The sequence below is a fragment of the Crotalus tigris genome, unplaced genomic scaffold, assembly GCF_016545835.1.
Source record: "Crotalus tigris isolate CLP2741 ecotype Arizona unplaced genomic scaffold, ASM1654583v1 scf7180000024437.13266115, whole genome shotgun sequence".
Lineage (NCBI taxonomy): Eukaryota > Metazoa > Chordata > Lepidosauria > Squamata > Viperidae > Crotalus > Crotalus tigris.
The window spans coordinates 11,907,150-11,933,402 of NW_024100606.1; the positions used below are offsets into that span (position 1 = coordinate 11,907,150).

General features: G+C 38.2%; 1 protein-coding gene across 3 annotated transcripts in view; it reads left to right on the forward strand.

The window, feature by feature from the left end:
• FAM171A1 (family with sequence similarity 171 member A1) overlaps positions 1 to 26,253 on the forward strand; it is a 118,673-nt gene that overhangs the window by 53,258 nt on the left and 39,162 nt on the right. For 2 of the 3 annotated variants that reach the window (XM_039331534.1, XM_039331535.1), the window contains exon 2: positions 17,064 to 17,291. In XM_039331534.1, the coding sequence (XP_039187468.1) occupies positions 17,064 to 17,291 (228 nt within the window). Of the gene's footprint in view, positions 1 to 17,063; positions 17,319 to 26,253 lie in introns of those variants that run through there. The other variant, XM_039331536.1, reaches the window with a different exon arrangement.

The window sequence follows — 26,253 nt, forward strand, 5'->3', positions numbered from 1 at the left end:
GAAACCCTATACCATTTCGGACAAATGGCTGTCCAGTTTCTTCTTAAAAACTTCCAGTGTTGGAGCATTCACCGCTTCTGGAGGAAGATTGCTCCACTGGTTAATTGTTCTAACTGTCAGGAAGTTTCTCTTTAGTTCTAGGTTGTTTCTCTCTTTGGTTAGTTTCTACCCGTTGCTCCTTGTCCTGCCTTCAGGCGCTTTGGAAAATAGCTTGACTCCCTATTCTTTGTGGCAGCCCCTGAGATATTGGAACACTGCTATCATGTCCCCCCTTGTCCTTCTCTTCGTTAAACTATACATACCCAATTCCAGCAGTCATTCCTTATATGTTTTAGCCTCCAGTCCCCTAATCATCTTTGTTGCTCTTCTCTATACTCTTTCTAGAGTCTCAACATCTTTTTTACATCGTGGTGACCAAAACTGGATGCAGTACTCCAAGTGTGGCCTTACCAAGGCATTGTAAAGTGGTATTAATACTTCACGTGATCTTGATTCTATCCCTCTGTTAATGCAGCCCAGCACTGAGTTGGCTTTTTTGGCAGCTGCAGCAAACTGCTGGCTCATATTTAAGTGATTGTCCACTAGGACTCCGAGATCCCTCTCACAGTTACTACTATTGAGCAAGATACCGCCTATACTATACCAGTACATTTGGTTTTTCTTGCCTAAATGTAGAACCTTACTTTTTTCACCATTGAATTTCATTTTGTTAGATAGCACCCAGTGTTCAAGTCTGTCCAGATCCTCCTGTATCCTAAGCCTGTCTTCTGGAATGTTGGCTATTCCTGACAGCTTGCTGTCGTCTGCAAATTTGATGATTTCCCCATCTATCCCCTCGTCCAAATTTTTGATGAAGAGGTTGAAGAGCACTGGGCCCAGAACAGAGCCCTGGGGTACCCACTACACACTTCCCTCCATGTAGATGCAGTTCCACTGAGGACCACATGCTGAGTACGGCCAGTCAGCCAGCTACAGATCCATCTGGTGGTGGTGCTCTCTACCCCACATTTTTCTATCTTATCAAGTAGTAGTTTGTGGTCTACTTTATCAGATGCCTTACTGAAGTCCAAGTAAATTATATCCACAGCATTCCTCTCGTCCACTAATTTTGTCACTTAGTCAAAAAATGCAACAAGATTTGTCTGGCATGATCTGTTTTTGACAAACCCGTGTTGGCTTTTAGTAATGACTTTGTTTACCTGTAGGTATTTGCTGATTCGTTATTTGATTATTTTTTCCAGAATCTTCCCAGGTATTGAGGTCAGGCTGATAGGTCTGTAATTTCCTGGGTCCTTTTTTTCCTCTTTTTTTGTAGATGGGAACTACATTAGCTTTTTTCCAGTCCTCTGGTAGTTCCCCAGTGCTCCAGGATCTTTGAAAAATATAGTTCAGTGGTTCTGAGATCATATCTGCCAGTTCCTTAAGAACCTTGGGGTGTGATCCATCTGGTCCTGGTGATTTGAACCTGTCTAGGCTGGACAGGTGTTCACTTACCATTTTCTTGCCTATCTTAACTTGTATTTCTATTTTTTTTTATGGCACTATTTTTGATAGGTTGGTCTGTTTTTTCCTTTGTGTAAAGACAGATGCAAAAAATGAGTTAAATAGTTCTGCTTTCTCCCTGTTGCTTGTCACCTTCTTGCCACTTTCACCCACTAAAGGACCAATTGTTTCCTTCACTTTTTTCTTGTTTTTTACATGTTGAAAGAAGGTTTTTTTTTTGTTATTTTTGACTTTGGTTGCAAGCCCTAGTTCATTTTGAGCCTTAGCTTTCCTCACTTCGTCTTTGCAGGCTCGGGCTATTTGCTGATATTCTGACTTAGTTATGTATCCCTCTTTCCACTTTCTATACTTGTCCTTTTTATCTTTCAATTGATCAGTTCTTTATGCAGCCATGCTGGTTTCTTTTGAGAGCTGTTATTTTCCCTCTTTGTTGGTATTGTGCTATACTGGGCCTTTATTATCTCACTTTTCAAAATTTCCCAAGCCTCTTGAGTTGTTTTCTCCTGGAGGATTCTCATCCATGGAATCCTTCCCAAACCCTCTCTAAGTTTATTGAAATTAGCTCTCTTGAAGTCCAAGACTCTAGTTTGACTGTGTTGTATTGCTTGTGCTTCCATAATGTTGAATTCCAATATTGCATGATCACTTCCTCCCAAGGTTCCTATGGCTTCAACACCTTCTATCATTTCATCTCTGTTAGTGAGAATTAGGTCCAAAATGGCTAATCCCCTAGTTCCCTTCTCTACTTTTTGGGAGACAAAGTTGTCTGCTTGGTTTGTCAGGAATCTGTTTGATCTTCCACTTGGTGCAGAGTTGGTGTCAGGGTAGTTAAAATCCCCCATTACTATTGTGATGTCTTCCTACATACCTTAGTTAGCTGACTAGCAGAAAGTTCATCTATTTCCTGTGTTTGGTTGGGTGGCCTATAGTATACACCCATGGCAATGTCGTTCCCCCCCCCCCCTTTTATATTGACCCATAAGCATTCAGGACAGTTTTCATCATTGTTGTGCTCCATTTCTGTAGAGATGTAGTTATTTCTTATATAGAGAGCAACTCCACCTCCTCTTTTATTTGGTCTGTTTCTTTTAAATAATTTAAATCCCTCTAGCTGTATGTTCCATTTGTGGGTTTTGCCTCACCGCGTTTCCGTTATGGCAACAATATCATGTCTGCCCTCATTAACCTGAATTTCTAGTTCACCCTGTTTGCTGTTCATACTCTGTGCATTTGTATAAACATTTGAGTCCTTTATGACCGACCCTGTGTTTACTTCCTACATAACCTGTGTGGTGCCTGAGTTCCCCTAATTTCTTACCATCTATTTGGTTAGTGCACTTTGTGTGGCACTCGCTATTAAGAGCTTGATTTTGCTTGACAGCAAGGTTGATGTTCTTGTCCACACTCACATCTATGTTACATGCACTGATAGTCCTATAATTTTTAGATTGCCGGGGACGGGGATGTTCTGTATCAGTTAGCTCACTGTCCCCACTGTTTAGTTTAAATATTCCTCCAGAAAATCTGTGAATTTATAGCCAAGTAACTCAGTCCCTTTCTTTGATGGATGCAAACCATCTCTTTTGTATATTTCTTCATTGGAAAGCTGCTGACCGTGACTAATATATCCAAAGCCTTCCCCTTTACTCCACTCCTTCAGCCACATATTGAATTGTGCTATACGCTGGCCTTTTCCATTTTGGAAAGACCTCTGAAAAAATAAGCCTACAGCATATTTTGCTAAGTTCCTGCCCCAGGCTCTGGAAGTCATTCTGCACATTGAGTACATCTTTTTGGGACAGATCGTTAGTGCCAAGATGTACAGTAGCCTCCACATCACAGTCCTTGCTGGCATTCTTGATTATTTTACAAATACTCTTCTTGCCCCTTCTGGCAGTAGCACCTGGAAGACACCTGACCTCATTCGAAACCTCTGTGTCCTTTCCTAAATTTACATCCCTTATAATTGAATCACCAACCAGAAGGTGGCTTCTCTTTTTGGGTGCCTTTCTGTTCTTGCATGACTGATGTGTAATACCTGATTCGCACTTCTCCCTGTCGAAAACAAGTTCTTCATCTCTGAACTGGACACCTAATTTCTGCCTGAAGAGCAGAGATCACAGACCCTAGATAAGTAATCTGTCCTGGTAGACTAGTGATTTGTTTACAGATAGGACAGTTTCCATGATTGAAAAGGGTACTGCGAAAGACAGCTGCAAAATAAGTGTTGCACTGAACTATGCCTGACATTCTTAGATACAAGGAATCACAGATGCACTGCCCTGCTGCTGTTTGATTTTTGGTTATATAAAACCGTTAGGCGCGCGGGCTGCTGTTTTTAGAGTTGAATCCCCTCCCCACTCACAGTTATAGCAAGCACTGGGAAGTTTAAATGCAATAGATCTGATCAGCAAGGCCCCAGCTGCCTTTAGAGCTGAATCCCCTCCCCACTCACAGTTATAGCAAGCACTGGGAAGTTTAAATGCAATAGATCCAATCAGCAAGGCCCCAGCTGCCTTTAGAGCTGAATCCCCTCCCCACTCACAGTTATAGCAAGCACTGGGAAGTTTAAATGCAATAGATCCAATCAGCAAGGCCCCAGCTGCCTTTAGAGCTGAATCCCCTCCCCACTCACAGTTATAGCAAGCACTGGGAAGTTTAAATGCAATAGATCCAATCAGCAAGGCCCCAGCTGCCTTCAGGTGTTTTGGAGAATAGTTTGACTCCCTCTTCTTTGTGGCAGCCCCTGAGATATTGAAACATTGCTACTATGTCCCCACTCGTCCTTCTCTTCATTAAACTAGACATACCCATTTCCAACAACCTTTCCTTATATGTTTTAGCCTCCAGTCCCCTAATCATCTTTGTAGTTCCAATTATACGAAGGCAAATGGATAACTAGTAGACTGCACCTTTGTAATTCCATTAAAAGTGATTAGGAAGATAGATATATTTTTTAGACCCAGGACAATATAAGTGAAACATGCTGTAGCCCTTTAGTGGGCAAAACAATAACCCATCCACTCACAGAAACTGCCGTTCACTTACTACCTACATTTTGCCAACCTAGAGAGAAATGCTCAGGAAAAAGGCAAGAAAAAATAAAAACGGCCTATGAACAGCCAAGCTAATTGTCTTTCAACCAACTTCTCTGCAATGAACATGTGATAAATGTAAGCTTACTCAAGGAACAGAAAAGTACTGAAACTAGTTTAGATAAGCAAACTGTATTGATCTATAGATTATCTATGTGTGTGACAGAAATTGTGGTTTTCTTCTCCTATATTTCCCTTTTCTCAATAAAGTCTTTTAGACATTTCCATAGAAACTTTCTGCACATTAAGAACTGCATGGTTCTAGAGCACAACATTTCTTTCAGGATTGGCCCGAGGCTGCTTTTCTGGGCATTGAGTGGGAATATCCCAGGGCTGAACATCCCAGAAATTCTTGATAAAATAGCTAAGAAGTCAACCCAGGGGATATCAAGAGGTTCAGCTTGATTGGTGGCAGCTTATTTATTTATAGCAATTGTTTATCTCTAGATAATTCATAGAAAAAAATAAATCTGACAGAGAAGTTTTAAATTATTTCTTCTTCTGGCTTGTAACACTGAATAAATAACACAGAGATACACAAAAAAAGCTGATTCACTCATGTTTGATGCTTCCTTTGTACAAGCTGATGATCTTGTTCCTCAGCCTTGGCAACTATAAGATGTGTGAGCTTCAAGTCCCAGAATTCCCTAGCAACTATGTTGGCTGGAGAATTCTGGGAGTTAAAATCCATACATTTAAGAACTACCAACATAGGTCAGAACAGAAATGAATAGCAGTAGCAGACTATATTTTTTCTGTAATTCAAGATAAGCCAGTAATTCTGTATCATTATGTACAAACATTTCCACATTTACAAATTATTACTAATAGTTATAGAGAGAGCTTTCCTATTAAGAATGTAAATTTTATTTCAGTACTATCTGGCCAGTACTCAAGACATCTTTGCCAATTAAATATGAAAGTTCACTGTGAAACTATTGGTGTTTGATTTCATTGACTGACCCAAAGTTCAAGTGCTTTGAGAAAGATTTTTTCACAACAATTTCTAATTTGTTACATTTGCATTATGCCCTTCATCCAGTTTGCCTAATATTCCATTCTGTTTTCTATTTTCTATTTTTTCTATTTTCTAATCCTTAACTTCAGAACGAAATAAAAGCAACTTTATATCTACAGAAAACTGTATATGCCTACACTAACAAATTTCTGAATAACTGTGAATTGTTCTCTATTAATACATATCTAATTCAAAAATTTAAGGATTGTCAACATTTGTAATGTAATCAATAAGTGCATTAGTGTGTTAATAAAAAATACCCGCTTAATACAAATTATTTTTGTAATGAATAAGATGCTTGATGACTAATTAATGTACAATATACGATTTTAATACATTAGCTGAAAAAAGTGGTACTGTTACTTATCCAACATCAAAATTTTCAGTTTATTGCTGAAATAACAATAATATTGAAAACAATGCTTAGAATATTCATTAATGAGAGAAAAAAAATTAAGAGACATTACTATAACAGTTATAGTCCAAAATATCTGGAGGACTGGGGAAGAAGACTTATTTTCATGGCAGATCAGCTGAGCTTTTTGGTTGGATACCTGTAAGTCTCAATCCTGTTTCCCACTTTAGAACTGTCGCTTGGTAGTTCTTGGTAGCACCATCTTTCAAGGAGATTCATCAACTTATTCTTAGCCCAAGTATGTGAAGAAAGAGATACAGTCACACAATCTGTGCTGCTTTTCTGGCAATTAAAACTAAAATAATTGTGACTGGATTCAGCCTTTCTTTCTCACATGGATGATAGAACAATCTCATTGGATCAAGCTTTAAAAACAAAACACCATGAACATTCTTTTTAATTTTAAATATCCAAAGTCCTAACAATCAATAGGAAAGGAACAAATGCTCCCTGCAAATCTCAAAATGCTGCTAGTCTACTACAGAAGAACATTTTACCACAATCTATAGAACGATATTAGAATTAAAATTAATTGTAAGAGATCAGAAAAGATTCTAAAGAAATGTCATTTCCTTGTCTAAAAGGCTTTAGTACACACAATTCCTGAACTTATACAAAAAAATTAAAAAACAGAACACTTTAAAACCACAAAAAAGATATTAACCTAAGTGCAAATTTCTGGCTAGACTTCTTATATACATAATTCTTCAGAACTAGAAGTCTTTAAAACAGATGTGCTCTCTGTTTCTACTACTTGGGATGTCCCCAGTTTAAATTTTAATCAGAAGCTACATGGAACAACCTGCTGTTTTTTCTAGCTACCTTTTTCCTTCCCTCCTCATGTTCCTTTTTTTTTCATGAAAATCATATTTCATGACTTCACTATAGGGCAAGACAGCAACTCCCTCAGATAAAAAAAAAAATAGACTCAGGAAATGTGTGAAGTGTAATTTCCCCCACATTCACATTTCTCACGACAAATTTTTCCTACGAAGGCACATTTTTCAAAATAAAATAATTTAATGTTTTAGGTATTTCTGTAAAGTATTTTTGCTGAGCAAATACTTATCAGATGTCAAGACAATTTTATTTGACAATTTTCCAGATTGCATGTTTATCTATTCTCTTAATATTATATTGTAAGACCCAATCAGTGGAGGAACTGTGGTCAAACTTAGTTCTATCACCCAAAAAACAATTTGAAATACAGGCAGTCCTCAACTTAGGACCATAATGGAGCCCAACATTTCCATGTTAAACAAGACAAGTGAATAGTACTCCGTTTTATGATCTTTTTGCCACAGTTGTGAAGTGAATCACTGCAATTGTTAAGTGAACCATGCAGTTGTTAAGTGAATCTGGCTACCCCCCCCCAGACTTCATTAGTCAGAAGCCAGCCTGGAAGATTACACATAGTGATCACATGACCCGAGAACAGTGCAATTGTCATAAATACATGCCAATTGTCAAGTATTTGAATTTTGATCATATGATCATGGTGATGCTACAATGGTTGTAAGTATAAAAATCGGCCATGTCACTTTTTTCAGTACTGTTGTAATTTCAAACCATCATTAACCAATGGTTGTAAGTAGAGGACTATCTGTAAGCATCAAGTTGTACTGGATAGTTCTTTTGTGTAATCTACAAATTGAAAGCTACGAACTTTGTCTCTGTATGCGCAAGGGCAGAACCATTTGGCACTATCCACAATAGATGAATGATTGATGAAAATTAATGATGGCTTACTTTTATAGACTTAAATCATCAGTTCATATAACTGAACTTACAATTTATGGTTTTGATGATTAGATAAAACAGATTATAAAAAAACTTTTTTTTGTAACCATAGAGTAGGTTTTTCAACCTCAGCAACTTTAAGAAGACTGGACCTCAAGTCCCAGAATTCCTCAGTCACTATGCCGTGATGGTGAACCTTTTAGAGACCAAGTACCCAAACTGCAACCCCAAACCCACTTATTTATCTCTGGGTGCCAGATGGACGTGTCTGTGGTGATCATGGCAGACTGAGTGGGTGTGGCCAAGGTGGGTGTGGTCACCTTGATGTTGCTCATGGGGAGAGGCACCTGTGGGGGCCAGGCAGGGTTGGGAGATATCCAGGGGGTCACTGGTAGGTGGGGCTTTGGGCAGGAGGCTCGTCCTGCGGGGTGAGGTGAGGCAAGGCGAAGAAGGGCAGGGGTGCCATTGCTGCAGGGCAAGGCGGGGCAGGGGCCGGGACAGCTGCTGCCTGACACCATCGGCCCCCACACAAAGAGACCAGCGAGTGCATGGGGGCTGACAGTGTCCATCAGCAGCCACAGCCTGCTGGCCCCTCGACCAGCGCACTCTGGGGCTCCGTAGCCCGCCGCCAGCAGTTCAGAGAAGCCGCCTCTGAGCTGGATGGACGGCCAACAGCTGAGGAGGCGATGCAGTGTGTCATGCCTGGGAAAAGGAGAGCATGTGAGGCCAGGGGGGATGGGACGGGGGGAGGGAAACCAGCCATGCTGGGATAAATCCGGCCACATGGGATCTCGGCATGTGGGCAGCAGGTTGAAGAGGAACAGTTGCCATCTCCAGGGCATGGCACGCGTGCCACAGAGAGGACTCTGAGTGTCATAGGTTTGCCACCACTGTCCTAGGAGCATTTTTAAGAAGGCAAGGTGAGATTCAGTATACAAAGAAACTAGATAACTTCTGTTACACCTTTTGCATTAATATATCAAATCTTTCAATACTTCTTTTAAAAAGGGACAAATTTCTATGCATGTATTTATTAGAAAAAAAATTGACTTCAAATATAAAAGAATTTTGTTGAGGAGAATTTGAGTTTTAGGCCTCTATTGGACTTCTAGCATAAAACAAATTATACCAATGTTTACTTTTCTACATTCACAAATCCACAAAAATGTTTCTTAAAAAAAAAAGAATCCCGAAAATTGTATTGTAGGCAAATAATGGTACAGTAAGATTGATTAAATCAAAGATTACCAATTTACTTTTAAGAATTTCTATATAGAGGCATTCCAAGTAGATATATCAAAAATTAGAATGGGGTAAATTGCATTTACATAAATTTTTAGAAGTGAACTTTCCCAACATTACATTAGCAAATAGTATGTCACTATATAGTATTGAATACATCTTTTGCTCATTTATTATGCATGCATTTATATTGTTTATATACAGAGACATTACAATATTAAGTTATGATATTGATTTTAATAAAATAGAAAAAATGTTCGATATATTTCTCTACATAGGATATTAAAATGTAGAAGTCTTTCACAGTTTGCTGAACTTAGTAAAAAAATTAAAGAATGTTTAGTAGTTTGTACATTTCTATTTTTGTCAAAAATTATACACTCAGCTTTACTCTCCATATTTGCTTCTTGTGGTAAAATTAGGAAGAACTATTTTGGCCATTGAACCACTGCTGATTCTAAATAGCAGAAGGTCAGATAGATTTATTTACTGAGAGGTCCTGTGGCTAAAGGGCTGGATAATTTTAAAAAAAGTTTTTGCTTCTTGAAAAACCTTTGGTGAGTATGATATATCCCTTCAAATTGAATACAAATATAATTTTACAAAGGCTATATCAATGATGGCGAACCTTTTAGAGACTGAGTGCCCAAACTGCAACCCAAAACCCACTTATGCATCGTTGAGTGCCGGGTGAGTATGGCCCATTGGATGGGCGTGGCTCATTGGGTGGGCGTGGTTGCGGTGGTAACAGCAGACTGGGTGGGACTAAAAAGTTCAATCAATCAATTCCAACTTTGCAAGATCTTTTTTTTTTCCTGCGAGAAGTTAAAATTGACTGATTGAACCTTTTTTTTTTTTTGCACACGTCGGCGGAGGCCTAAAGCGAAAAGGTTTTATAAAACCCAGCTGAAGGCCTAGGACTGGGGCAATGGCGCACGTGCCCACAGAGAGGGCTCTGAATGCCGCCTCTGGCACCTGTGCCATAGCTTCGCCACCATTGGGCTATATCTTGTAGAAATCTTGAGAAAAATGAAATGAAATTTTAATAACTATAATATATGGAACTTCTTTCCAAGAAATCTAGGTGTGGTCAGTGACAAACATGGTGAAGGTTTTCATCAGGATATTGCTACAATAGAAAAACTGGTGTCCATCAAAGATGGTGTCCATCAAAGATAGTTCCCTACGCCCGGTTAGATCCCACAGGCTGGGCCTCCTTCGGGCCCCGTCGGCCAAGCAGTGCCATTTGGCGGGGCCACGGAGGAGGGCCTTCTCTGTGATGGCGCCCACGCTTTGGAATCAGCTCCCCCCAGAGATTAGGACCGCTCCCACCCTGTTGGTCTTCCGCAAGCTACTTAAGACCTGGCTTTTCTGGCAGGCCTGGGGTTTATAAAACCTTACCCCTGGATGATTGTTTTTGTATTGTTGTTTGTTATGTTTTATGTGTTTTTTATTGTTAGCCGCCCAGAGTCCTTCGGGAGTGGGGCGGCTTATAAATTTTAAAAATAATAATAATAATAATAATAATAATAATAATAATAATAATAATAATAATAATAATAATAATAATAATGGCTGATTATTGTGGGACACTGCAGAAAGATGCATTGGAGTACAAATGTAAATCAGCAGCAAAACACTTTTGGCCCTATTGAACTCATGCAGCCTGTTGGAAACATCATACAATTAAATATAGTCATTAAAAGTTAATTTCATATTTTACATGTAAATAAAAATGAGGAAGAAAGTAGCACTTTCAAGACTTGAAAGATTCTGTTACCATCATTATTTGAATAAAAGTAATTTTAGACCTACAAATGTAGCATTGATTTCATAGTCTGCTTTATCCTGTAGCTGGCATGTCAAACTTGTAATGTCATGTGACATTGCGTGACGTATCGTGACTTTTTCCCCATTGCCGGCAATGGGGTGGGCGTGGTTTTGGTGTGACACATCTGACCTGCTGGCCCAGCAGTTTGACATGCCTGCCCTATAGTTTCCATATGAAATCAAGATGCCTAATACGTTGTGATATTATTTGATGTTTGCATTACAATATTGCAATACCTAAGGGCATATATTTCATGATTAGCCCCATTTCCCTTCCACCTGTAGACCTCCTTAGAAGGAAGGATTAGTAAAAAGGGGGGGGGGTTCTGTAAAGCATTACTTTAAATGTTGACCATAAACAAATCATTAATTGGCTTGTCATACCGAACTCCTATCATTGAATAGCTAATTAGCAGAGTTGATTAAAAAAATGTTTGTTGTAATTGCCAAGCCCCCCAATTTTAATCGTATGACCATGGGAATGCTGTGATTGTCATAAGTGTGAGAACTAATCATAAGTCACTTTGTTTAGTGCCATTGTAACTTTGTAAAATCATTAAATGAATTGTTGTTAAGTCAGAGAATATCTGTATACATTCTTCTGGGAATAGATCCACTAACCCAAAGGAATGGTGCAAGTCCTGACATCTTTATATATACATTGTGAAATCATGAACATACTGGTCTCAGTGCATGACATGTTTTTGTGATTTTAGACTTCTGTGTCTTCTGAATGCAGCTTTCCTCAAATGATAACCTCTGGCAGTTTTCTTTTTTCTTTTTTTGTGGTAGAATAAACTTAGCAATAGAAAATAGGAGCTATAGTTGTCTGAATACGTTTGACCAAAACTTAGTGATTATGGTTTCCCTTCTAAGTTGTAAAAATAAATGGAATGTAATTTGTCAAGATGCTCAACAAGAAAGAATGAAAATGTTAAGATTATGTGCAGTTTGGGTGACCACTAAGTGTAGCAAACTACAGAGATATTTCCTCTTGTCAGAAATCTGCAGTATTGTTTGTTATTTGTACTACACACTGTTTAAAAAAAGCTCAGCTAATTTGAAAACATTTTGAAGATGCATCATATTTCTCCAAAAATGCTGGGACAATGTTACACTATTAGGCAGTCTGCTACTGATGTACACACATTACATAACATATTAAGAATGCTTGTGTGTGTGTGTGTGTGTGTGTGTAAAGTTAGTCTTTTAGTCTAGTTGGTACATGATAGCTGCATCTCAAACTGTATTTTTACCCTAAATTATTTCAAGACTCTCCACAAGATATACATTTACCACTGCTGATGTTGGCCCTCAACTCCTGATAGAGATCTTAAAACTTTAGGAACAGAGTAAGTGGAGGTTGGCCTTTTGCCTTTGGGGGGAGGCAATTGGTGTCTGTGTAGGTCTGATTTAAATTTAGAGTGACTTGCACCATAGAAAAGTTGATCCTGTTTTAGAAATGTAGAGAAAGTAAATGCCTCTACAATTCAGTAATTACAATAGTCTCACATGGTTTCTTTGCAACAGGGTTGTATTAAATGTACAGCAGAGGTCCCCAACTTTCCTGGGTTGGACAAAGGGCAAGGGAGGGGGAAGTATTTTGTACGCGCATGCATGCAAACGGGGCTGCGAGCACACAAGTAATGCAAATGGCACGCTAGACCTGCGTGACACAAATGGGGCACTGTTAGTCCCTGCATGGCACTCGCTAGCCCTGGCTCATTTTCGCACCACAGTTTTTGCGGCTGGTTTTCGCACTGTGGAGCCCCATTTTCGCAGCACAGCGCCCCACGTTTGCTATGGTGCTAGCACAGGTTGGGGTGAGAGCATGCATACACATATGTGCACTGGCCAGCCTGTCCTGCGGCCTGGTGGCCAATAAACCACGGCCCACTAGTGGGCCGTGGCCCACAGGTTGGAGACCCCTAATGCACAGTGTATACTTCTCTAGCAAAGTCTACATCCATCTTTGCAGTTCTTTGTATGCAAACATAATACTTATGCTTCAATTCTGTAGTTGGAGATACTTTTAATACAAAAGTATTTTTATGGATTTTTTAAAAGCAGGACTCACTTGCCTTGCTATCATTTTGCCTATCTTAGCAAAAGCAAAGAAAAATCGCTAATCAGGTGTAATGAGACCACCCAAAAGATGGTTGTGGCGCTAGGGAATGGAAAAACTAATTATGTGGATGGATTATGACAGATTCTATTGGAATATCTTTTACTAGTTGCTTTTGGAAGAGTTTGGAAAACTCCAATATTTCAGTTTCTGGAATATCTGATGTCTTCCATATTTCTGAGAATTTAATGTTATGATCCCCTTGAATCTGGATGGCACAAAGCTTGTAAGGCTGAACGTTAAATTATTATGCTTCTTCATCATAAAATAATAACGAGGAGTGGATTGTTATGAGTGAATCATTATAATCAAAATGCTTTCTCATCTTTGTTATCTTTCCTTCCTCTTATATCAAGTTACATAATTTTCTGCCTTAATACAATCAAAACTGTTGAATTTAGAAGCTTTTGACTTTTTGAAATCCTTTTTGCCTTCCAAATGTATAGTAATGTATCTTTTGCATGTGCCTTATTATTCTTCCCTATATTGGTTCTTTTAAAATTAAAGTTGATTTGAAAGAAAATAAATGTTTATGTTGTACAGCCTATTCAGTTTTAGATGTAAGAGCTTAATTTCCTTGCTGTTTTAAACAAATATTCATTCTACTATTTGCTGTGCAGTTATAAAATGCACATCTTATATTTCTTATATACTTATATAATATTTCTTCTCTCTGAAATACAGTAGAATTCTTCAGTTTAGAAGAATTGTTTTTAGCATTTTGTACTAAGCTAAAAATTGCATTACATTACAGTTTATAATGCGCCTTCTGTACATGTCCTCATTCTGTATGGATGTCAAGAATTTTTTTGCTATAAATTGTAATGATGGGCAGCTTATAAGCTCATGTGGGATAAATGTAACCAATGGCTCCTACCATTGGTGGCAACAGAGAATTTTTTGTTTTAAGGCTAATGACATGTTTGGAAAAACCATTTGGAGCAGGTGATAATTTGTTTTTCCCACTTTTAACTTTTTTTATTTATTTTCCTCTTTCCCTGGCTATTCAAATTACACAGTGGGGAGATACTTTCAGTCAGCTGTTTGTTTTTCTGCCTAAGCTTTCGTTTAAAAAGTGATCCATGCTTAATCATATCAACACTTGATCATTGAGTGGGTTGGAAAATGCTGATCAAGATTGGTTAACTTGAGTAATATAGATTGATCCCCCCCTCCACAAAAAATACTGAAAATGTTTTTACCAATACATTACTGGATGGTTCCTATTATAGCATTATTGGAGAATGAGAATGAAATATGTGTAGGAGGTTGAAAAATTTAGACAGCACAGTCAGTAGTTTTTCATAGGGTGAGTTCTGAATCATGATGTCTCTGTGCTGGAAAATATGAGATTGGATAAAAGATATTTTCTGAAGATGTGGGGATTTTAAATAAAAAATACATTTACCACCTGCCATCATCTATAGTTAGTACTGTTAACCTCATCCCAATCTGGCAGTTTGGAGGGGAAAGAGGGAGATGAGCAAGAGAGTCACAAGTGTATACAAGATCAGGCAAAGCTCCAAAGGGCATATAGGATGGAATCCAGAGTGAAGAAATATCTTTGTTCATTAGAGCAGAGGTCCCCAACGTGTGGACTGTGGCCTGAGTCATGGCCTATTCACAATGGGGCCACATGAGTGGCTGGTGCATGCGCATGGTCCTACTCATCTGAGCGTTGTGGATGTTTGGAGCCTCATTTGCGTGAGCATTGTAAGCACTCGACCTCACTTGCATGAGCTTCACGAGCACTCAGGGCCTCACTTGTGGGAGCGTTGCGAGGGCTCTCAGCCCCACCTGCCCTCCCACAAAACCATCCTTTCCTCCCTCCCCCCTCTGGGACACCAACTCGCAAAGGTTGGGGACCCCTGCATTAGAGGCAGCAAGGGGAAATTGCTTCTGTAGAAAATTTAATTGAGCAGAACCCATTTGATGTTATTCTGACATTTTTCTTTTGGTAGTTATGTTCTGTCTCTGTTTTCTGGGGGGTTTCCCCTCCCCCGTTTCTTTTATCTGTTTATCTACACCTTTTATAAAATGTTTCAAATACAAATCAGGTAGTCCTGGATTTACAACCAATTAAAGTTCCAAAGACTACCCAGTCCCATGATTGCATTTGGGTACTTGGCAACCAATCCACATTTATGACCATTTGCGGAGTCCCATAGTTATGTCACTGCAACTTACAATGTTTTTTAATGGGTTTGCTTAATAACCTCACATTTGTTTAACACTGCTGTGTTCACTTAACGACTACTGCACAAAAGTTGTAAAATCACATGTGGTGATGTGTTTAACAACTGTCATGATTTAAGACTGTAATTTCTGACTCAATTACAGTTGGAAATCAAGGACTATATAGTAAATCAAGGACTATAGTAAAAAATATAAGCTGGAAACAATTTTCTTTAGTCAATCCTGAATTTCACAGCTGTTTTTTTTAAAAAAGTTGCTTTCTTCACAAAAAAGAAAGTGATCTTTTCTTTTAAAGATTGGAAGAAATGCTGAAGTATTAATTAAAAAAGATCTCAAGTACACTTATGGGTCCCTTTGGGTTGTAGTATATATTTTGCTGTACTATTTTAGTAGGTGATTTGTAATCCCAAGACTTGGATTCATACAGGACCTGGGAAGTTGGGAAGGATATTGTTGGTTTGGCACTAGAATCTAGTCCTGTAGATATCTTATCTTTGCACTTTTATTTATTTATTTGTATCCCTCCTTTATTATTTTTACAAATAACTTAAGGCAGAGAACATATCCCACACACCTTCCTCTACAAGAAGAGTACTGTGAGGAGGGTAGAGAGAGAGTGGTTGGTTCAAGGTCATTCAGCTGGCTTTCATGGCTAAGGCGGGACTTGAACTCATGGTTTCCTGCTTTTTGGCCTTGTGCCTTAACCATTAGCCTGAGCTGGCTCTCTTAACATCCATTGATCTTCTTCATGACAGATAAAGATTCTCTCATTTTCTGCTGCTCTCCTTTATAACAGATGTGGTTTTGAAGCCTTAATATAAGGTGCATGGTCCTCACATCTGGCTCAGTGATTCTGAGTCATAGGACTTTGTTAATTCCAGAAAAATGATATTTTCCCATTTGTCTTCATAGTATGTTCTGGCCTTTAGAACTTTACCTGAGCCCTGTATACACCTGTAGCTCTCTTGCTGCTCATCTTTCCCCCTCTTTCCCTCTCTTCAAATCACTTTAGTCTCAATCTTCTCCTGGGTTTTCAGTTTCTGAATCAATCTGTTTGTTTTGGTACCTTTGCATGGACTGAGATGTGGGGGATTGGGTTGTAGTCATGCAGTTCTTGGTTCTTTCAAACAAGTATGTGAAACAGCTTGTCTGGATTGTCTTTAACCTCTGCATAATCTTATCGCTATCCTGCTTTCAGGAGCAATAGCCAGATTAGTTAAAAAGCATCCACATGTCAAATGTAATCATTCTGTCATGTCCCATATATGCGTTTGATATTCTGATTTAAGGATGGTTGCCTAGCTTACTCTTCTGAATTGTTTGGATGCTGTTTTGGCATGGTGGGCTGGTAATCTCTGCCAGACAGAAGCAGTACTATAAGGAGAAGGAGTCTGTCGTCACCTTTCTCCCTGTAAAAAAAACCCCAACAGCGCCTCCCAATCTCTCATTCTCCCCAAAATTGTACTCCCAGACCATCAATAGTTGCTCCTTTCTTACTACTTAATTATACTTAACCCATATATTTATAAATTCTTCTTGGGAATCTATTTGTTATGAAGGCACGGGGATGTCCATAAGAAGTGGTCAAAAAATTCAAATTGGCAGTCACTGGTATGAATGCTTATTTTTTAATATGAGTTGCCCTGTTGTGACCGCCACCATGAATTTTTTCGCTAAAGTTTTCAGACAACACTACTTATTGCTCCATCACTGGCAAGGAAGTCTCCTACATACAGGAAAGTTGATAGGATATTGTTGGTTTGGCGTCAGGAGTTAGAAAAAAGCCTTTGAGCATCAGGAGTCAGGATAAAGCCTTTGATCCTCTTCTTCCACTTTTACTTTGTTTCTGTTGTGTTGCCAAGGTGAAATGTGCTAATTACCACTCTGTTTTTGTTGCAGAAGTGACTCTGAAGGTTCATGTCAGTGATGCCAGCACACATCAGCCAGTCACTGAAGCCTTTATCGAGATTTTTACCAACCAGGTTCCAATTGCTTCAGGAAACACCGGAGCAGATGGCACTGCCTTCATCAAGTTTCAGTATAAGCTGGACAGTCAGCTAATCGTTACTGCAACTAAACAAGCTTATGTGCCAAACTCTGCGCCATGGAAACCTGTAAGATTGCCTGGTAAGAGATCTTTATTTTTGTTCTGAGGTAAGATTTGACTTCTAAAAAAATGGGGGGAAGAGGCAGTGGGAGGGACAGATATAAAACTTGTTATAATTATGACTTGATGATTTTTATAAAATCATGGGTTCATCATATGTCATAATTGAACACTTTTGGTAATGTGAACATGTCAAGGAGCCTCTTTGAACATGTAAAGAATCCCTTTTCCTGATGAGTCCTAAGTAAAACCATATGTTTTAGAGAGGATAAAGAATACAGGAGTAATTTACACAAGGTGGTGCCATTGACTTCTCAATGTATCTTTACCCATCCCCCTCAACTCAGGTCTTATTCCATTGGGAAATGCTGGGGAATGTTGGGAGTTGAAGTCCAAATGTTTTAAGGTTGATAAGGTTGAGAAGCATTGGGGTAAACTTTGAGGCTACAAGCATGGAACAAACCTTATGCAATAATACTGCCTATTATTGTACTTAAGAAATGTGAATTACTGGATGATATTGTTTCTGCAGCTTCTAGTTAAAAATTGGCAGAAGGAATGGATATGAGTCAAGATACATTAATAGACAAAGGGTAGAGAATATTTTTGCAATTAGATTAATTCCTGTTTGCTTTATCCAGAACTTTCTTAAGTAAAGGATTTGTTGTTAATATAGGAAGGAAGGTGGGGGGAGAGGAATCAAATTTAACTATCACTGTAATCCAAAACTGCACTTTCAGGAGAGATGGCATTTCAAATGAATGTTTATTTTTGAAAGAAACCGTTTCTGAGCATTCTCCATCAAGTTCATTAGGCATGTTGCCAGCACTCTCAATGAGAAGGAACTATTATTTTGTTCCCTCTGTCTCTGTTAAATGGCCAAATGAGGGAGTTTAAAAATAGCAACAAAATGACAAAACAAGTTCCTATTGTGTATATTTGTACAATTAATAATGGATTATTCTCAGATCATTAGGAAACAATCCTGCCTATTTTGTTCTTATGATTATTATTAGGATTTTTGTTCCTATTATTATTATATTAAATATTTTTAAGAATAAAAAATAGAAAAATAAACTAGTCAAAATAAAAAAGGCAAAAAGAAAAGAAAAAATAAAGTACAATAATACACAGCAATTATACCAGCATCATAGAATTAAATTGGACTAAATTTGTTAGGTAGATTTTTATCTAAAGTTAGATAAATTACATAGTTATATAGTCTCATTTGTTCATTAATCAGTTTCATTTTTAACCAGTTTCATTAATTAGTTTTATGTAAATGAATATTTACATAATATTTACATATATATATATTATTTTAAAAACTGTCATTGTTAAAATCTGAGCAATATATAAATATTAACAGTAGTAATCAGATTGTATAAATCATAACATAAGAATAATAGTAATTTCTGTTTGAGTAATGAAAGAGCTATCCTTATTTAACAGATTATTGAAATTTAGAATGCTAAGATTTTATATTAAGAGAACTCCACATTTGAGATGTGATATAAACTGGTACAAAGAACTATATTCAAAGAGTGGTTTCTAAGTTGAAAGGAATTCTGTGTTGGATTTAATTCTGAAATGCAAAGCTTTTCTGGATATTGAGCCATATTCCCACAATATACTTAGGAACTTGCTTACAGTGAAGGAAAAAATTATTTGATCCCCTCCTGATTTTGTACGTTTGTCCACCGACAAGAAATGATCAGTCTATAATTGTAATGGTAGGTTTATTTTAACAGTGAGAGACAGAATAACAACAACAAAAATCCAGAAAAACATATTTCAAATAAGTTATAAATTGATTGCATTTTAATGAGTGAAATAAATATTTGACCCCTTCACAAAACATGACTTAGTACTTGGTGGCAAAACCCTTGTTGGCAACCATAGAGGTCAATGGCCATCAGGTTGCACACATCTCAGGAGGGATTTTGTCCCACTCCTCTTTGCAGATCCTCTCCAAGTCATTAAGGTTTCGAGGCAGTTTGAATCTTCAGCTCCCTCCACAGATTTTCTATGGAGTCTGACTAGGCCACTCCAGGACCTTAATGTGCTTCTTCTTGAGCCACTCCTTTGTTGCCTTGGCTGTTTGTTTTGGGTCATTACCATGTTGGAATACCCATCCACGACCCATTTTCAATGCCCTGGCTGAGGGAAGGAGGTTCTCACCCAAGATTTGATGGTACATGGCCCCATCCATCGTCCCTTTGATGCGGTGACGTTGTGCTGTTTCCTTAGCAGAAAAGCATCCCCAAAGCATAATATTTCCACCTCCATGTTTGACGGTGGGGATAGTGTTCTTGAAGTCATAGGCCACATTCCTCCCCCTCCAAACACAATGAATTGAGTTGATGCCAAAGAGCTTGATTTTGGTCTCATTTGACCACAACACTTTAACCAAGTTCTCCTCTGAATCGTTCAGATGTTCATTAGCAAACCTCAGATGGGCCTATTCATGTGCTTTCTTGAGCAGGGGGACCTTGCGGGCACTGCAGGATTTCAGTCCTTCACGGCGTAGCGTGTTACCAATTGTTTTCTTGGTGACTATGGTCCCAGCTGCCTTGAGATCATTGATAAGATCCTCCTGTGTAGTTCTGGGCTGATTCCTCACTATTCTCATGATCATTGCATGGAACTCCAGACCGAGGGAGATTGACAGTTATTTTGTGTTTCTTCTATTTGCAAATAATTGCACCAAGTGTTCTCACCTTCTCACCAAGCTGCTTGGCGATAGTTTTGTACCCATTTCAGCCTTGTGTAGGTCTACAATCTTGTCCCTGACATCCTTGGTCAGCTCTTTGATCTAGGCCATGGTGGAGAGTTTGGAATCTGATTGATTGATTGCTTCTGTGGACAGGTCTCTTTTATGCAGGTAACAAGTTGATATTAGGAGCACTCCCTTTAATTTAGGAGCGCTCCTAATCTCAGCTCATTACCTGTATAAAAGACACCTGGGAGCCAGAAAACTTGCTGATTGATAGGGGATCAAATACTTATTTCACTCATTAAAATGCAAATCAATTTATAACTTTTTTGAAATGCATTTTTCTGGATTTTGTTGTTGATATTCTGTCTCTCACTATTAAAATTAACCTACTTTTACAATTATAGACTGATCATTTCTTTGTCAGTGGGCAAACTTACAAAATCAGGAGGAGATCAAATATTTTTTTCTGTCAGTATAGGCAAGATTTTAGAAGTGATTTGGGACTAGAACTCGTGGTCTCTTGGTTTTTAATCTGATGCACCAAACTGGCTCTCTATATTAATCTTAAATCCTTAAAATATTTCTGGAAAATAAATATATGACTGTCAACTATCAGCAGAATATGTTGTTACATGTTTGATGATTGGGAATTATAATTCAACATCTGGAGAGCCACCTATTGCTGATTCAATTCAGTTCACAATTAGAAAAGTTTATATTCTCCAATCCAAGTTCATAGTATTGATTTTAATTTTTTTCTTCATTAAGCCACTTTGTGATTATGAAATGCTTGATACATAGATTGAGATTGTATGTAAGAAAGAAATTTACTATGATGGAACAGTTGAAATTGGAGAAAAATCTGATTTACAGTTAAATTTGTTATTGTTTCTTCTCAAAATGTTTACTTTATTCAAAAGATAAAAATTCAAAGGAAAAATTTAACAAAGAAAACAAAACTAGACAAGAACATTTTAAAAATGTGAATTAAGAGGACAAAAAACAAAACACATATTATTCTCTCCTAATTGATCACAAATATATTGCAGCAATAATAGTTTCTCCCCTTGCAAAGTAGGTCCAAAATTTATAAATTTCTACATGTATTTATATGTATTTGCAACCCATTTGACCTTTCATACATTGTACAAACATGTGAAAAAGAAAGTTCTTTTGAGTTCTTTTACATATCAGAACTTACCGTATATGCCGGCGTATTAGGCAACCCGGCGTATAAGACGACCCCCGTCTTTATTGCCGAGCCACATTCCTAGAATGTCGTCTTATACGCCGGAAACTACCAGTATTTCTGGCGTATAAGACGACTCAGCGTATAAGACGGCCCCCGTCTTTGGCGCCAAGTTTAGTGCTTCCGGAAGTCATCTTATACGCCGGCATATACAGTAATAAAAATTATCCGGTCCTTAGCAGTTGTTAAAAGTAGGTAAATACAACCTCAGATGAACAACAACTCATGACATATTACACTATGTCACCATTTATTTTACAAAAAGAAAGCCAAAATGCAGAAGTCATATTTGAAAAAGTAAGTACACCCTTACTGCTCCCATAGGTATGAAGAGGCTAATCAAGTGTCCTTGATCAACTGATCATTAGCAAGAGTGATTGTCTCTATAAAAACCGAAATTTTAGACATTTGCTGGTCTCCAGCATTGAGATGTGTGTTAATACAATGCCAAAGAATAAAGACATTAGCAGTGATTTTAGAGAAGCAATTGGTTCTGCCCATCAATCTGGGGAAGGTTATAAGGCCATTTCCAAACAATTTAAAGTCCATCATTCTACATTGAAGAAAACTATTCAGATATGGAAAACATTCAGTATAGTTCCCAATCTTCCCAGGAATGGATGTCCAGCAAATTCACCCCAGGGTCAGACCATGCAGGGCTCAGAGAAATTGCAAAAATCCGAGAGTTACATCTCAGACTTTTCAGGCCTCAGTTAGAATGTTAAATCATATAATTAAAAAAAGATTGAACACATATGGTTTGTCTGGAAGGGTGGCCAGGAGAAAGCATCTTCTTTCTATAAATAACATGGCAGCACAGCTTATATTTGCAAAGTTGCATCTGATCAAATCACAAGACTTCTGGAATACTGTCCTTTGGACAATTGAGGTGTTTGATCATAATACACAGTGGCAAGTTTGGTGAAAACCAAACACAGCATATCAACACAAACATCTCATACCAACCATCAAGCCTCGGTGGTGGAAGGGGGATGCAATGCAGTGCTCTTCAACATCTGCATCAACGATTTGGACGAGGGGATAGATGGGGAAATCATCAAATTTGCAGACGACACCAAGCTGGCAGGAATAGCCAACACTCCAGAAGACAGGCTTAGGATACAGGAGGATCTGGACAGACTTGAACACTGGGCGCTGTCTAACAAAATGAAATTCAATGGTGAAAAAAGTAAGGTTCTACATTTAGGCAAGAAAAACCAAATGTACAGGTATAGTATAGGGGGTATCTTGCTCAATAGTAGTAACTTTGAGAGGGACCTTGGAGTCCTAGTGGACAATCACTTAAATATAAGCAAGCAGTATGCTGCAGCTGCCAAAAAGGCCAACACAGTGCTGGGCTGCATTAATAGAGGGATAGAATCAAGATCACGTGAAGTATTAATACCACTTTACAATGCCTTGGTAAGGCCACACTTGGAATACTGCATCCAGTTTTGGTCACCACGATGTAAAAAAGATGTTGAGACTCTAGAAAGAGTACAGAGAAGAGCAACAAAGATGATTAGGGACTGGAGGCTAAAACATATAAGGAACGGTTGCTGGAATTGGGTATGTCTAGTTTAATGAAGAGAAGGATGAGGGGGGACATGATAGCAGTGTTCCAATATCTCAGGGGCTGCCACAAAGAAGAGGGAGTCAAGCTATTCTCCAAAGCACCTGAAGGCAGGACAAGAATCAACGGATGGAAACTAATCAAGGAGAGAAGCAACCTAGAACTAAGGAGAAACTTCCTGACAGTTAGAACAATTAACCAGTGGAACAACCTGCCTCCAGAAGTGGTGAATGCTCCAACATTGGAAGTTTTTAAGAAGAGACTGGACAGCCATTTGTCTGAAATGGTATAGGGTTTTCTGCCTGAGCAGGGGGTGGGATTAGATCAGGGCTTTTCAACCTTTTCACCCGTTCACTTAGTGACTATTTGAAGTTACAATGGCACTGAAAAAAGTGCCCCCCAAGGCACAACCAAGCAAGACACCTGCCTGCCCATCCAGCGGCGCTCTTCCTCCTATCCGAGGTTTTCATTATTGTAAGCATTTATGTTGAGGATTAGCAATGGGAGTGAGGTGGGGGGTGTTTGGCTTTCATTCCCCCATCTGCTGGGTGGTTGCACATGACCCTGGTCACTTCACATGATCGTCTTAAATATGAATCAGTTGCCAAGCATCTTAATGTAAATCACAAGACCCTGGAGATGCTGCAACATTCCAGCTGATTGGCACTTCTTCTGGGCTCAGCAGAAGCACCAGGATCAGTGCTGCTTTCCAGCTGATTGGTGCTTCTTCAGGGCTCAGAAGCACCAGGATCAGTGCCGAGCTACAGCTGGATCCTGGCGCTGATCCTGGCACTTCCGCTCAGCCCTGACAGCCCTGAAGAAATGCTGATCCTGGTGCTTCCGCTCAGCCCTGACAACCCTGCAGCTCCAGCCATCTCTCGCTCAGGCTTGTGCCGTGCTGCTACTGGTTCAGCTCTTTCCTCTCCCCCGCTACCACTTTTCTGGGATGGTCACGTACCACATGCCAGGTGCCAATGTACCACAAGTGGTACCCATACCACTGGTTGAAAAGCCCTGGACTAGAGGACCTCCAAGGTCCCTTCCAATTTTATTATTGTTATTGTTGTTGTTGTATTTGGGCTTGTTTTGCAGCCACAGGACTAGGCACCTTGCAGTCACTGAGTCAACCATGAACTCTGTATACCAAAGTATTCTAGAGTCGAATGTGAGACCATCTCTTCAACAGCTAAAGCTTGGCCAACATTGAGTCATGCTGCAGGATGAACCCAAGAACACCCATAAATCTAGAACAGAGTAACTGAAAAAGAAAAGAATCAAGGTGTTGTAATGGCCCTGTTAAAGTCCATACTTCAACCCAATTGAAATGCTGTGGCAGGACCTCAGAGAGCTATGATTAAACAAATGCCTGCAAACTTCAATGAACTGAAGCAATGTTATAAAGAAGAGTGGACCAAAATTGCTTCACAACAATGTACTTAGTTTTTCACACATGGCTTCTCCATTTTGGCTTTTCTTTTGTAAATGAATATGACATGGCATGATAGGTCATGTATTATTGTTCATCTGAGGTTGTATTAACCTACTTTTAAGAACTACTAAGGCCAGATGATTTTTACTATATCCTGATACATAAAACCATAGAACTCAAAGAGGGTGTACTTTCTTTTTGTCATGACATATATGAAGAAAAAATAGTTAATAGGTTAAGCAACAGCAAAGTTAAAATTCAAAGCCCTCTGTTAACAATCTGTTTTTGTAATTTACTCATAGAAACTACAATAGTTTCTTATCCACTATAAATCATCCCAATCATTATCTCTGTTCTGTTCAGGATCAAATAGCTTTGTTTTAGCTGTTAATAATAAAACTTTCCTTAAGATTTTAATTGGGAACTTTTCCAACAATTGCATCTTATTTCCAAAGTTCATTAGTCTCTGTTGTAAATATTTCTGAGCATCTATTGTTGAAAAGTTCTCCTTAAAAACACAATATTCATCTTGTCAAGAGAATCCAGTCCATCCTTCATATATTCCCTTATCTCAAAATTTCTTATATTCATATTCCTTTTCATCTTTTCTAGTAGATCTATAATTTTCAGACCCATTACTTTCTTCTTCACATCTGGCAGCAACAGATCAGATTCCAATTCATCAAGTTGCAAATCAAATCCAACTGTATTTTCTGTTTTTGGATATCATCCTGAGTTTGGTTCAAAGCTGTTGTTGAGCCATTAATTTTTTTGTTTATATTTTCAAACATAATATGAAATATTATATTATATATATAATATGAACTATTATATTTTCAAATAAAACCTGTAAGTTGTAGAGCATTCTTTTTTTCAAATGCTTCCCAGAAAACGTTATCACTATTTGGGAATATTTTGAAAAATGCATTGTTCTTTCAAAGGACAAAAGAAGCAGAAAAATCATAACCCAATGTCCACAAAGAAAGGTTGAGATAGAGTTTTTTCCCAGAATCAAAAATGTTTTTTAAAAGGAGAAATTTTCCAACAAGAGTTAAGAAATAAATATCTAAACTCTTTGTTTTTAACAGCTAGAAAGAACAAAATTTGTAATCTAATCCTATATAAGTTTATTCAGATGATTTTCACTGCCAGAAAGTACATTTTCACCACGGACTTCCTTACAATGAAAATAAAAGAGGTTTGAAGTTTAATAATAAACAGTAAAAGAACAGGAAAAAAAATTGAAAAAGCAAGTAGTTATAAAATAGGTCAGCAATCAGCTAGTCATAAAGCTTTAAAAAATGCAATTAAAATTCCTGTGTGCTTAGGAAAAATGAACAACTGAAGGGAAAAGGTGGTAAGAGACTCAACCTTCCAATCATTCCTTACCAAGAATTGTGGTCTTCAAGATCCTCTCTTCTCTAGGCACATGATCATCTAAAGGTCATATTGAATCCTTCTTAGTCTCCCCCTCATAAAACATGGAGAAAGTTGCGAAATAACCAGCTTTGGCAGCATAAATTTGTTACTGTTTGATAGCATTTTAGAAATTTAAGAGTATCTTAGGAGCAAAATCTATTTCTATAAGTTACTCAAAATTGACCATCTTTGCTTACTATTTCAAATGCTATTTCAAATGTCACTACGTTTTCTTCCTACCTTTGCTGAGGAGGTTTGCAATATCCTTTCTCTGAAAAAAGCTTGACATTGCAGATTCATATTAAGTACATTGATGAAAGCTATACATCACTCTGGATTAGAAGGCAAAAGAATGCTTGACAGCACACATGGATGCACACACAGATTATCTGCAACTTCTTAAAGCAGCTATGTTATTCTTAGGATAGAATAACTGCGTAAGGAGTTTATGTATTTATTATATTTATTAAATAAACTTATCTACCAGAAGGAAGGTTGTTAAACAAGAATCAAAACTACAAAATAATTAATAAAATAAGCCCAATAAATTTTATATACATCGATCACATCATGCCAGTTCCATCAACAGTTGC